The sequence below is a fragment of the Onychostruthus taczanowskii genome, unplaced genomic scaffold (genome assembly GCF_017590055.1).
Source record: "Onychostruthus taczanowskii isolate IOZ18803 unplaced genomic scaffold, ASM1759005v1 scaffold2, whole genome shotgun sequence".
NCBI lineage: Eukaryota > Metazoa > Chordata > Aves > Passeriformes > Passeridae > Onychostruthus > Onychostruthus taczanowskii.
The window spans coordinates 24,915,824-24,929,611 of NW_024499239.1; the positions used below are offsets into that span (position 1 = coordinate 24,915,824).

General features: G+C 46.7%; 1 protein-coding gene across 2 annotated transcripts; it reads right to left on the reverse strand.

The window, feature by feature from the left end:
* Nucleotides 1–892: 892 nt before the first annotated feature.
* FABP1 (fatty acid binding protein 1) lies at nucleotides 893–5,976 on the reverse strand. Of its 2 annotated transcripts, XM_041402578.1 has the most exons (4): nucleotides 3,909–5,976; nucleotides 2,704–2,876; nucleotides 1,555–1,647; nucleotides 893–1,013 (listed from the first exon to the last, which is right to left on the reverse strand). In XM_041402578.1, exons 1-4 carry the CDS (start codon nucleotides 4,102–4,104, stop codon nucleotides 963–965), a joined length of 513 nt encoding a protein of 170 aa, XP_041258512.1. In that variant the 5' UTR covers nucleotides 4,105–5,976; the 3' UTR covers nucleotides 893–962. The 2 variants fall into 2 exon arrangements, with proteins under 2 accessions (XP_041258512.1, XP_041258511.1); XM_041402577.1 differs by having other exon boundaries at nucleotides 893–1,647.
* Between the last annotated feature and the right edge of the window lie 7,812 nt (nucleotides 5,977–13,788).

Below are 13,788 nucleotides of genomic sequence, written 5' to 3' on the forward strand. Positions count from 1 at the left end.
ACAATCCATATTGGTTCAGTTCCTGGCATGAGGATCAATTTAGATCTGTAATATCAAAACTTTTCCTGGGCACAGAGGAGTCCTGGCAGCATCCTTGGAAAAGGCAGATAAGAGGAAAGAGTTTCCTTTCCTGTGTGCAGCAGAAAACCACATCTCCATTTGGCCTGAAGTGCCAAGCAAGAATACAGGAGATGACTTTGGTGCTCCCTCTGTCTACACTGTGAACAACCAGCCCAACTCTCCTGCCAGGAGAGAAAACCTGTATTTCACCCTGGAAGAAGTGTTTAATTCCAGTTCAACCCAATTTATCAGGTACAGCTTGGGGTGAAACACACACTGGATACCTGAAGGGAGTTGTGACCCTCCTGCTGGTGGGAAGGGGTGGGTAGGAGATGGGGATGGGGTGGCCAGAGCTATAGGGCTGGATCCTACTGCAGAGGTGTGAGGATGAAGACAGCAGCTGGTAGCCCATGCTGGTTTCTTTCCCAAGGCAGCTTTCCAAACAGGATCACTGGCGCTTCCTTGACTCCACCGAAACCACCCCAAATCCTTCGGCCCTGCTGGTCACTCTGATCACTTTGGCCATGTCTGCAAGGAAAGGGAAGAGAGCCCTTTTCCTGCCCAGTGCTCCGCAGCCCAGATCAGCTGTGGGTGCAGGACCCACCAGGGCATCCCCAGCAGGCTGCCGGCACCTGTTCCCAGGAAAGGGCTGGAAGAACACCCATCAGAATGTGTCCCTCAGAGGCTTTGAGCCTGTGCCTTGCCTCAACTCCATTCTCCAACATCAGTACACCCTTAGATCAGTTTGCTGCCCAATTTCTACCATTGCTTCCATGGGCTTTGGAGGTTTGTGTCTATTGATGGTTGCAATGAAGAGGTTGATGACAATGAAGAGGATTCAATACAATTTTTATTTTAATGGCCACATTTTACACTGTAAACTACTGGCATGTGTAATATTTCTAGATTCTCTTGCTGACTCTCTTCAAGGTGAGGTCACCCATGGTCATTGTCTGAAAAAGAAATGGAAAGTGTTAGCTTTTTATGAATTTGTAGAATAGTTGAATATCTCAAGTTGGAAGGCACACATAAGGATCATCATGGTATTTAGCTCCAAACTGTACTTAGGATCTGGTCTTGCAAATCAAAACAGGACTGATCTCCAGTTTATCTCTCATAAACTGGATTTTTAAAGCTTTGGATTTCTTCATGAATACCTCAAAGCACATAGGGATAAGCTGGCATCCCTCAGCTGGGATCAGTTTGCCTCACCTTTCTTCTCTAAGAGTGCCAAGCCCTGGCACATACCTGTTCCTCTGGGTGGGTGAGAACATGCCCTCATTACCCAAAACTTTGAACAGCTGTGCCTAAACTGGGGTCCTAAAAAGTAGTTTCTGGATCACACTCTAATGAGAAACTGCCTTCAGCTCGTGGCTGCAGAGCCTGTGTGCAAGCACGTGCTCTGCTCCAGCACCCCCCAGTGCCTCTGTAGCTTCCTAGGGCAGGCTCCTGAAGGCAGCCCTGCTGTTCCAGCCATTGCCCTTCCACACTTACGTAGGTGATGGTGTCTCCGTTGAGCTCCGTGACGGATTTCATCCCTTTCACCTGTGTGACCAGTTTGTTGTTACCCTCCATCTGCACAACAGCCTGGTGGAAGACAGAGGCATTCATGTTATTGCTGGAGACCACCTCGACCCCTGCATGTTGTCCTTCCCCAACCTGCCACAGCAGGAGGGGACTGCAGAGACACCTGAGCTGCACATTTAAAAAAAAGCTACAGACAGCACCAGCACCCCCAGGGCAGCTGTCACTGATCAATGAAATTAATCAAATAAATAACACAGCAAAGCCCATTTCTGTTTATCTGTCTTACCCAGCTATAAGATGTGTTCATTTGCCCTAGAGCTGCTGGTGTACAGAGGCTAAAAGACTTCTAATAACTGTTTCCCCCTGGTTTATGCCAAAGAGAGTGCAATGATGCTGAAAATCATGACACAGCTGCTGGTGGTGCTCTCAGAGCCCCATTCGCAGGGCATTTATTTGGTGATCAACCTTCCTGCTTTGAAAAGTCCTTGCCATTCCATCTTCTCCTGAGGCAGAGATGAGAGGCAGATTTCATCAGTGGTGTTGCCTAGACATTCATTGGAAACTAATGTCCAGGAAAGGGAGCACCCAAGTTCAAGGGTGGTAACTCCTCACCTTGCCAAATCACCTCCCCCAGGGTAACCTGAAGCAGTGGGAAAGGCTAGCAGAGAAGCTAACAGCTACTGGGACTTAGAAGGAGAGATTTATTGGTTTATGATTGATTATCTGATTTTCCTGCACTACCTTTGAGTCAACAAAATTAAGGCAGAGGTATGTTTTGTGTTGCATCATGACATAATGTCAATCCTTTTTTCCACCTCAAATCTTTCAGAACTCTTCCTTACAAAAAATTTTACCAAAGCATCTCTATGCCCCTTTTCCAAATGGGATATTAAAACACTGATTTCTAGTGTTTTCCAAAATTACTGTTGAAATAGATTCAGAAATACAAGGCTTCTTCTGCAGGAAGTGCAGTACATTAATTAATACCTGTAGTACATTAATTAATACCTCTAGTATGGTCAGTCCCTGTGCTCATATGCAGAGGGAATGGCTGGAATGGAAATTTAATGTCCCTGAGCCCCCATGGCCCTGGCAGAGGAGGGGCTGCTCACTCACCTTCACTTTCTCTCCAGTCATCAGCTCTATCTCACTCTCCTCCCCAATGGTGAACTGGTTTTTCATCACTTTGGAGCCAGTGGTGACAGTAACCGTGAACTTTTTCCCATCCTGCACAATTTCTGAGATGCTCTTGAGGTCCTTGCCCTTCTGGATCTGGTCCTCAGGGAGCCCTGCCCAGGAACAAGAGACATTGAGTGAACGGTGGAGCCATCTGTGGGCAGATTGCTGCTGCTGAACAAATCAATGTAGCAGGATTTGGGGACCTACAGTCGGGAAAATTTCTATTCCAGTGTGGAAAAACCTTTCAATGATGGTGCTTCCCCAAGAGCCATATGTCCCTGAGTCTGCTGGGGAGGAAGATTAATACTGTCATCCTGAATTCTGTGTGGGAACTAGACATGTCCCGTGTCTCGCTGACCTGACTGGGAGCACAAACACCACCTCCCTGTCTAAGAATATATCCTGCTTTCCTTCCTTCACTGACAGGCAAGAAAAAAACATATTAAATCAAGACAAAATAAAGGAACAAAGTGTTTTTTTAATGAGATTCAGGGTTCCTCAGAACCACTTTATAAAATTTTTTCCCAAACCCTGAAGGTGATCTGACAGGTAGAGCCCTTTTGGCACGTAACTGTGCAGAAATAGTGCAAAGCCCCCTGGATCCCTGCAGGACCACCTTCCCTGTCACAGACACAAGTGAACATCTATCAGACACATTCAGCATTCAGCATTTAATCAACACCAGCTATTTTTCTGATGAACGGTGGGATGTGAGGCTTTGCAGCATCGCAGCCCAGTGGCTGAGCAATGTCCTGCTTGCTCTCAAATTTCACAGCCTGATGGAGCAGGTCTGTAGCGCCCCTAAGCCACCAAGGTCCTGCTGGCTTATCACGTGTGAGCAGCACTCAGCCACACTGGCCAGTGGCTGCAGAACCCGCCAGAACTGACTTCCTGCAAGCCATAAAACTTCACCCATCATCTCCTGACCCCCCGCCCCAGACAGAGAGATGCTTTCTCTTCTATTTTGAGATCACATCTCCACACAAATATATTTAAAATCCCAATAATTACAAGGTGACAGACAGAAATAGGAAATCTCAGAATGTCTCAATCTACATCATCAGCACATCAGCACAGTTGGCTCCCAAAAATCAGTGGGATCTGCAAAGACAAAGCAATACATAGCACATGCAGGCACATACCAAGGGCTCTCATAAAGGGCTCAAAGTTTTCCTGGTGCTGGAGCTCATATTTTCCAGTGAAGCTCATGGTGGAAAAGCTCTCTGTGCTCCTAACACAAGAGAAGGTTCCTTGCTGGAGAGCAGAGCTTGGTTTTATATCATCCTTCTGCCTTAAAAGTTGGCCAGAGGTAAGATGATGTAATTGGTTTATTGGCATGTTCAAACATTAACGTAAAACTGGGCAATGGTCAGTGATAAATTGCTCTACATTTTACAGACCACAATTTACAACGTGGGGGCAGGGAAAACCCCATAAAATACATTTTATGGAGGTTGCAATGTGGCATCCATAAACAAATGATAAAAAAAAATAATAATTGTGCAAAGAGGCTCATTATCAGAGGAACAAGCCAAATCATCTAATGAGTTTGCAGTCCGGAAGCACGTATGTGGAGGAGGAGAATGGGGTGTGTGTCCCCTGGAGCTGACACTGGGGGATTTCTGCTCACTGGTGTGTGCACAGTGGGTCATCAGCCCTGGCAGAATAGTGGCTGCACACTGGCAGGGACTGACTCACTCACAGACCTGTGCTGGTGGGGTTTGGTATAACCCAGATGCAGCAGCAGCACAAACCCATTGCTGTCCTCTAAGAAAAATATTTCAAATCAATTCCTGGCCTTGCACTGGCCCACCTGAAGACTACAGTTTGAATTAGGCTCTACCTCTATGGTCCTGTGTGGATAGAGAGCTGGTGCCATTAGTGATCTACCAAATCACTTTCATCTCCTTTTCCCATAGGACCCACAGTCACGCATGTACTGAAGAAGCATTCCAGCCCTTGGAGCTGCAATTCTCCCAAGTGCCATGTCAGAAGAAGGGCCAGCAGTAGCCTCCAAGTTGAGCCAAATTCCTACTTCCAAAGCAGGACTCAGAGCTGGGCTCCTCTTCCATTCCTATCCCTTTGGCTGAGCGCCCCAGGATTGCTTCATGGCATCTGAGCATCCATCATCTGAGTCTGAACTCCCAGGCTGGGCTTCTTGCCTCAATAAATTCCTCCTCCCTCCCACAGTCAGCTCACATCTTTGTCCTTTTTTGAAGTGAAATAATGTATAAGAATGAAAAAGACCTATCTTCTTCCAATTTGGAGATGCAGTCAGAGCCTTCTGCTGCCGTTTGTCCTGCTGCTGCCACCTCAGCCCCGCACTCTGAGCTGCAGTAGTGAGCCTCAGTTTCTGGTTAATTAGTACAGACAGTGTCTGCCAGATGAGGCAAGAGAGGGGAAGCCTTGGCTGGTGGGACGGACAGTAGATGAAATTGGCTGGGAGGGGGGAAAATCCTCAGGGACATCATCCCTATGCACCATGGAGGGAGCCAGGCAGGTTCAGAGAGCATTCATGGAGGGGTGGATTGACTCAGCAATTTCCCCAAACAGCTTTTCGGTTTTTTTTCCCATTTTACCCCTTCAAGAATTATGTCATGTTAGGAACTGCATTTCATTTTTATGCCTGCCTCAGGTGAATAGCCCAGTGTCACATGGGGCTGTGCTGACATGTCCCTTTTCAGTGTCCTCTTCATGGGGACAGCAGTGGCTGACGTCTTTTGCTGCGTCCTGGCACCACCCTGAGCTGCCAGATCCCTGCCTCCAACATTCTCTGGTCATGGACTACCTGGAAGCACATGTGTGCCTCCCACATTTTCATGCCCTGGACCTCCAGCTGCTCCTCCAGGCAATTCAGGTTCCCTATCTTTGCATGATGGGGAGAGAGATTAGGCTTGAAAAAAATGCAGTTCCCAGGCCCACAGTGTCCATGGAGATGAAGATCCTAAGGGCTGGATGTCACTCATCAAATGTTAAAAGTGGAATATAATTGTCCAGGACTCTTGGTAACAGGGCAGAAATTTTTCCATTCACAGAAATGGACAACTCATGAGAGAATTCACCCCATTTGGAACCCAAGTTGTTTTCTGTAGGTATCCTCTCCTCCTCTGCTTACTGCGAATAGCTATAACAAATCTGTGCTCCTGATTTGCTGTTGCTAAGTGGGGACTATGGGTCGCTGTTAGAAAGTTTGGAAATGTGACCAGCTGATTTTTGATCAATGAACAAAAATAAAACCTCTTTGTGTTCTGTTGAGCTCAACATTCTTTTATTTTCTTTAGCAGAGATACACAGTTCGTACTAAAGAAATGAGAAATGTTTATTGAATGAAATTTGGCCAAGGTAATTATTATCTAGCTGGGCCTGCTGAGCAAATGGCAGGTGAGATAAACTTAATCTCAATAGCAAAGTTCAGAATACTTGTACATATCCCCAACAGAATACAGCATCTTTTAAAATATGATATCATTTTAACTTTCCAGGACCAGGAAAATGCACTTGATTTGCATTAACATGAGGTCATGTCAACTGATAATTTGATTAAAGTAAATCCACACCCTAAAACTTGAATCTGGCTTGTATAAAGAGAAAAGGCATGGATCGCTTTCAAAAATTATTGAGGAAGCTACATCTTGAGGGAAGCCAGGAGGTACATCTGTCTTTAACGTGCTTTGAAAATAAAGCAGAGGGTCTTAGAAGCTTGTCAGAAAAAAAAAAAAAAAAAGAAAAAAAAGAAAAAAAAAAGAAATAAAAAGAAAAAAAATAGTGAAGTATCTTATTTTCTTATTTTTGCACTTGAATCAGAGATAAGAACATGCAGAATGTCTTAGGCAAGAATATCACCAGCGGATCAGCAATGGTTTTGGCTGAATTTTAAAGCCCACCTCCTCTGTCTCCCTGAGCACTCATCCTGGGTCTCCAAGACCCACCTCTTGAAGCAGAGGTGCTCAACCCAAACCTCCCAAACTGCAATGTGTGGCTGGTGCCTTACGCTACATCTTCCATAATCCAGAAGAGTTTGGCTCTGTCACCTCTGTAGCTGCCTGTGGAGCAGTTGCATCCTTTTATGACACCCCCTCAACCCTTCCCTGGGATTCCTGAGCTCAGCTCTCACTTTCACTCAGTGTCTGGGAAGCCACCCTCCTACCTGCACTCCTTGGTGAGTTGGACATTATATCTAGATTTGGAGTTTATGGCTCCTACAGAAGAAAAAATTCTCTCTGCCTCCTCCAGTTCAAACCGAAACTCTTAATTAAGTTCTGAACTACAAAAATGGCTTTACAGCCAAAGTATGGGGAGAGGCACTTCCTGTAGCCCAGGGGAGGGTCCCTGGCAGCCTTGTGGAGTTCAGGGAATTTCTTCATGCATCTCTCCTCTATCACCTCTATCACCTTGCTTCTCTTATCTATCCCACCAGTAACTCCCCAGACTCCAGTGAGTCCAGCACCTCAGTGCTTTGGGAAGCCAGGGTTGGGCTCTACACTAGGATTTTCTTGGCTCAAATGTGAAAGGCTACAAGCCAGGACCTTTGATGATTCAGTCCTGGATTTTTCTAGGCAGCTCCAGTTGAACACCTCAAAACCGCTACCCATTTTTTAAAAAAGCTTGATCACAAGTGTGACAGTCATGGATCCCCAGGTGGGCTCCCCTCTGTCTCAACCTAGAGTACTGTTGGGTAATTCTATTTCTGCTGCCCTTGAACCTGGAAACTTGGTCTGCTGCCAGATTTTCACATCTCTGGTATGATTATTTTGAACCTTGAGGAACAAAGGTTTCTTCATCAGGCCACATGACTGCATTGCTTCGAAAGGTTGGATGGGATGGAGAAGATGCTGCTGCTGCCGCCGAGAGCTCTCCATCCCTCTTGGATTTCCTTGTGCTGTGTTACCAAGACAGCACTGAGGTTAAATACAGCATCTTTACAGATTAAATACATCATACAGATTCTTCTCTTTTTAAAATGGCCTTGGCAGTCTCCTGAGATTCCTGCCTCCAAGCTGCAGATATGCAAGTGCCATTTCCTATAGGTTTAGATTAGATATGTCATTATCAGACCCCTGATAAGAATGCAAAAGCAGTAGCTTGTGCAGAGAGCTGCTGCTTGAGAAAGCTTTCCATCCATGCTGATATTCAGAGAAGAGCAGCCCTCAGTCCTTGTCATCTTATTGCAAAGATGCCAAAGAGAGAAAAGGGTTTGTATTTCTTCTTCAAGGTCAAGGTGGCTCTATCACTGATAGCACAAGAGCCTTGGCTCTGCTTAGCAATGACCACCTAGGGGCCAGAGCTTACAGAAGAGCTGGACTTTGCTGCTGGGATCTTGCTTTACAATAGGAATAAAGCTGCTGGCTGTGCCACCCACTTCCCATTCTCTTGCCTCCAATAGTGGTGTAGAGCTGTGGCCTCTCTCCAGGCACAGGGACTCTCTGTTTATGCCCTCAGAGGATGTGTAATGTCCTTGCAGGTTGGCCTTTGGTGGGGTGAGGCTGCCCTTCATCCCACAGCCCAGCTCATGGAGCCAGGGTAAAGGACTGAAAATGGTGCTCATTGCTTATGGAACTAGTTTGTGCCAGGACAAGGAAAGAAAATGTCGGGGAAAAAATGGAGCCATTAGCAGTCAATGCTCTTGAGTGAGGAAGGTCTGGAAGAGACCCCCAAAGCAGAGCCAGTGAAGATTTACCTCTTGCCCCACCACATATCTACAGTGCAAACATTTCCCTCTGATCCAGGCACATGAAGAGCCCCTGAGACACAGTGGGGACAAGGAAACTTTTATCTGAACTAGTGCAGGAGACTGGCGTGTTGGCATGGAAAGGGCAGCAGCCTCCAAGTGCCCACAGGTGGTCAGATGAACTCCAGTCCTGGAGGGACACCTGGCTGTCACTGTGGGCCAGTACTCACCTGTCCAGCTGTGCTCCCCTTTGTCCTGATTTATCAAGCACACTGGCTCACTCAGTGCTCCTCACAGAGGGTTGCAGGTGATTAGTCAAGGAGAGCATCTCAGGGTCAGACAAGCATAGGGAGGAGCCTGTTCCTGTCTCTCCCTGAGGCAAATATATAACCACAATCTATAATCTATAAAATGAAGGAAAGTCCAACCAATAACCCCCAAGACCTTCCCTAGCAGACAGTGATCCTTGGCTGGGGAAAGCAATAAGCCAAGAATGATGCATCAGCCAGAGGGTCAGTGCTGAGGCAGAACACAGCTGCAAGGAGGGCAGAGAATTGCACAGAGTCCGACAGCAACTGAGCCTTCACCAGGTTCAGGGCCACAGAGGTGCTCCATGGGGAACAACCATGGTGCCAGCAAGACCAGAGCTGTGGACAAAGCACAGGATTGCCACTGTCCATGTCCCACTTGGTTATGTCGTGTCTTTATAGTCAAAGTCTATTATAGTCAAAGTATAGCCTCCCTGAGCACAGGTATCCCCATTTTGCACATTATGGAGCCTGACTTTTCCAAAGTCACCTGGAGAAGCTGATAAAGCATCTTCTTTGTCCACTCCCTAACTGGGGGTCATAGAGCCCACATGCTATGGGATTGTAGATTTTGATAAAAAATGTGGCTACGGGGTACAATGTGAACTTCAGCATAGTAGAACCAGACTGCACAACCTTCTCCAGGACACAACAGCTTCTCCAGTATCCCACCAGGGATGCCAGCACTGCACAGTTCCTTGAGCTCCCTTTCTGCTCCTGCCTTTATGAGTGGGTCCTGCACTTCGGCCTACAAGACCCAAACCACAACACAGATGCCCTTGACTGGTTGTGAAACACCTTGCTCTGAGGCAAGAGTGTTGCACCCAAATGTGGGGAAAGGGCCAACGTGCTAGCAGCTCCTTGCCCTGCAAAATCACCAGAGGCGGAAAAGTCTGTATGTGCACATTTGCAGATGAGAGGAGGTGATCCATGTGGAAGTTCTGCCTCACATCAGCTGAGATATTGGCAATTTAGATCAGATTTAGAAAGTGGGGGAAAGAGCCCCTTTGCTGTAGCACAGATGCAGCTTTGTACAGTTTTGTAGAGTTTAATTTATTTACAGTAATACATTTCTGTCTTATATCTCCTTGACATGAGGCTCAAATAAACAATTCTGGGTGCATGTTTGCCTGTGCAGCTGCAGACATTCTGCAAACTTCCTTAGCCACCTTCCTGGTGTAGATTCTGACCCTGACCAAGTTGTGCCTGCCTCTGAGAAGGCACAACTGAAGTACTTTGATTCCTGGTCAGAATCTTGCATTTTTTACCTAGAATCTCCCTGTTCTCTCTGTGAATGTTCACACTTCTGTACATGAGAGGGCAGGGGACACATAACTTCAACAACCTCCAGTCATAAGCTCCTGTAATTTTTCTCAGCCAATGTAACACACTTCCCACAGGGCAGTAAATGGCATTGCAAAATCCCAAATATCCTGGTAACTGCCTTCCTGGACCTGCCTGGTGTTGTCTGGGTCACCTACATGTCTGAAAGCTTTTGTTTGAATGCGGTTTTCAGACCCCAGACAACTTGTGGGCAAAGACAGGACTGGGAGTAATGGGGACGTTTTTGTTCTGCTCAGGGTTATGTGTTACTTTTTATTAAATGTGATGCTTTTTGGACCTGCATGAGAGTTGGGGTCCTTTCTGTGTGCCCTTTTCTGAGTGTCTCACTGGGGACAGGAGAGATCTTGCTGAAAATAAGGTAATAAAATCCCAGGATGGAATTCTGGAGAAGATGGGTACATGAAGAACCTGAAGAATTCTGAAGAATTCAGGAGAAGGTGGGTGGACATGAAGAACCTCCTTCCCACCCCGACGAGCTCTTGCATCAGCTTTGTATCCAACCCTCCTGCCGCAGGACACAACGTGCTTCCTTTTTCTCACTCCAAAACTTTGGAGAGGTGTTTCCCGGCTGTTGTTGGGAACGCGAAGGACGGAGGATGCTGGGAGGGTGGGAAAGGCTGGAGGGGATCAGGGAAAGGGATGTGCACCTCCTCCAGGATGCCTGGACACAAGGCACTGCCGCCATCTAGTGACTTGGGATTCGCTGTGGCTCCGGCAGAGCCGCTGGTCCACGGCGCTCCTGGGGATGCTCTGCGGGGGAAATGTGCCAGGGACCCCGGCCTCTTGTGCTTGGGACATGTACAGGGGCCCACTTTGCTGGAGAGGATGGAAAGCTCCTCAGCAAACACGAAGTTGAGAGTTTTGCTGTGCTTCTCTTTGAGTGCTGCAACGCTTGGGGCTGAGACATGCTATTTTAGGGGGATTGGTGCAGGGAAAAAAATGGAATTTTTGTTGTTATACATGTCTTTCTGCTTCCTCAGTCCTCATCATGCTTTGGGATGCCTTTGGAAGGTGGAGAGGTTGAGGAAATCCCTTGGAGGGATAAAAAAGGATGCATTCCAGAAAAAAAAAAAAAAAAAAAAAAAAAAAAAAAAAAAAAAAAAAAAAAAAAAAGTAGAAAAGGTAAAGTCTGACAGCAGCTTTAGCTGGGGTTTGCAAATACAGGTGATTCCTGACATATGAGTCCAGAGACCATGAACTGCTCAGGAATGGACAAGGTCCAAAGCAGAATTGCAAATCCCAGCAGGAATATGGAGGCAGTGAGTAAGACCAGGTTAATTAGAGGCTATTACATTTTCCAGCTCTTCATCTGTTGCTGCAGTGGATGAGTCCTGACAGGCAGCATGGGCACACTCCTCCCCTCCTTTTCTTAAAAATTCAAAATAATATTAAAGAATCACAGAGTGAATCATGGAATCACAGAATGGTTTGGGTTGGAAGGGACCTTAAAGGTCATCTGGTTCCAACTGCCCTGCCATGGGCAGGGACACCTTTCACTAGACCAGGTTGCTCAGAGCTCCACCCAAAATGAAATGCCACTCTAAACTTGAGTTCATGGAAATTGTAGAGCTGAGCATGGGAAAACCTCTCCAAGTAAATGGCAGTGTCATCCTGGTTCGTGTCCCAGGCTGTGTTCTGTGCTCACCTGTGACTGCCACATCAGCAGTCCCTGCACCCAGCATTAACCACTGACCCTGTTAATGAGGGTTGTCACTGCTGATAGACCCAGGGCTTGGATAGACTTGTGGCAACAGCCTCTTTGCAGATATAAAGCAGCAGGTAACCTGGTGTAATAAATTATTTTTTTTTTACAGGGCTCCTGCATCCCAGAGGGATGTAATGCTGAAGGAATCATCAATCTCATTGTAAGCTCTTCACTTGGAAAAAAAAAATTGCATGCATTAATGAAGTCATTTCACATAGCTAAAACATACATTAAAAGAATTAGATATATGGTAAGTGAATGCCCAGAGACATGAGGTCCCATGCTGGGGGGAATAGGTGAGGTCTCATTGAACTGTGCTGGGTGACTCTTGAAAAGAAGTACATTAAATACTTGCATTGGTAATAAAAACAATCAGCTTGTGCAGTTCTTCCTATGGAATTAATCCTGTCCTTGTTCCAGCTCAAAGTGTGCTCTGCCTCTGCATGGGCAAGGAAGGAAAATCCTGAGTTCACCTTGGCACACCATCATGGGAAAGGGGAGAGGTTATAACAGAGGAGGCAAATCACACATCCTGCAGTTTTTGCTATTTCTTTTATTTCTAATATTTCACTGTTTGTCCAGAGATACTACTTGTAGTTTTTTGTGTCAGCTATCACTGGAGCATGTTGAGGAGCTGAGACTCTGTTTTGGAGAGACCAGCCACTCCTCTCAGCATCTAAGTGAAACATCACTGGGAGCTTCCAGTGACTCCTGGGATGGTGATGGGGAGGTTTCGCCATCGATTTAAGCCTGACCAGTCCCTGAAGAACAAGGTCCAGACTTGCTGTTTTATCCAGAGCCTTCTGAAAAGACCTGGATCCACAGCTGGAATGGGGACAAGCCTCCTTTACAGGGTGACCACCCCACTGCATGCCAGTGTGCCAAGAGGATCTGGTGACTACAGGTACAGGGAGGACTGCAGGGCCACAGCAGGTTTGGGTGGCTCAAGCTTCATCTCTGCAATGTCATGAGGAACACTGAGCACAGAGATGGTGGGGAGATGCAGGCTGGTTGGTGATATAATTTATATAATTATAGATAAATAGCTCCCTTCCTAGCTGATTTCCTAGAGGTGTGTTCTGCTCTGGCCCACTGTTTGAGCTCAGATGTATTATTAAAACGCTTTTGTTTGCTTCCTGCTCTGCTATAGCTGCCCTGTTCAACCTTCAGCAACACCATCACAAGCAGCTCTGTCCAGAGCCTGAAATTTACCTACTGTCTCTACCTACAGGCCCTGCAGAAAGAGTCTTTTGGGATGCTGGGTGTAGAAAAGTAATTTTCCACACCACTGCCCAGGGCACTCTCCACTGGACCACTCTCCACCAGATGTTTTTCTCATTGCTCCCGTTAGAACCATAAGAATAAAGAGAGGCAATATATTTAGTGTCAGACTCCAGTGCTTTGGCAGGTAGCATGTCCTTTGCTGCAGATGTGGTCTCCGTGGCTCATAGCATGCTCTTATCAGCCATCCTTTGTACCTCTGCTCCTGCCTGCCTGGGCTGAAGTCCTTTTGCTTTCTTCAGCACTGAGCTGTGTCCTGGGTTTGTGCAGCCACCGGTCCTGTGCTGACTTTGCCCTTCAAAAAATGCTGATTATATTAAAATGAAAAGCAGCTAAGGAATGCACACCTCTTCCCTGTAAAGAACTAGATTTTTTTTTTTGCACAAGCTCTCCCATGTCTTCTCTCTCCCCTGTGCCTCAGTTTCCCCGTTGATGTGCCAGGGCTGTTGGGAGGCTGAGCAGAGCTGAGTTCCAGACTGATTGTGCTTGCAAGGGATTTCTGGCGTTTCCTGACCCAAACCCTTCTTTAAGCAGCTTCAATATCTAATTTAATCAGGTGTCTCCACGTTTCGCCACTCGAAGTCGGAATGTCTCCAGAGTTATACAAGAGACCACAAGGTCTCCATGCCCTGTGCCTGATCACACTCATGCTAAAAGCTGTCTCCTAATATTTAACCAGATTTCCCCCTAGCTGCAGCTCGCACCTGCCGCCCCTT

What these genes read in the sequence shown, in the direction of transcription:
- FABP1 (XM_041402577.1), bottom strand. Translation starts at nt 4,104, where the DNA reads ATGCCAATAAACCAATTACATCATCTTACCTCTGGCCAACTTTTAAGG. An exon ending in GCCCTTTATGAGAGCCCTTG is followed by an intron (nt 2,877 to 3,908) that starts GTATGTGCCTGC and finishes GTTCCTGGGCAG; the next exon opens with GGCTCCCTGAGGACCAGATC. An exon ending in TGACTGGAGAGAAAGTGAAG is followed by an intron (nt 1,648 to 2,703) that starts GTGAGTGAGCAG and finishes GTCTTCCACCAG; the next exon opens with GCTGTTGTGCAGATGGAGGG.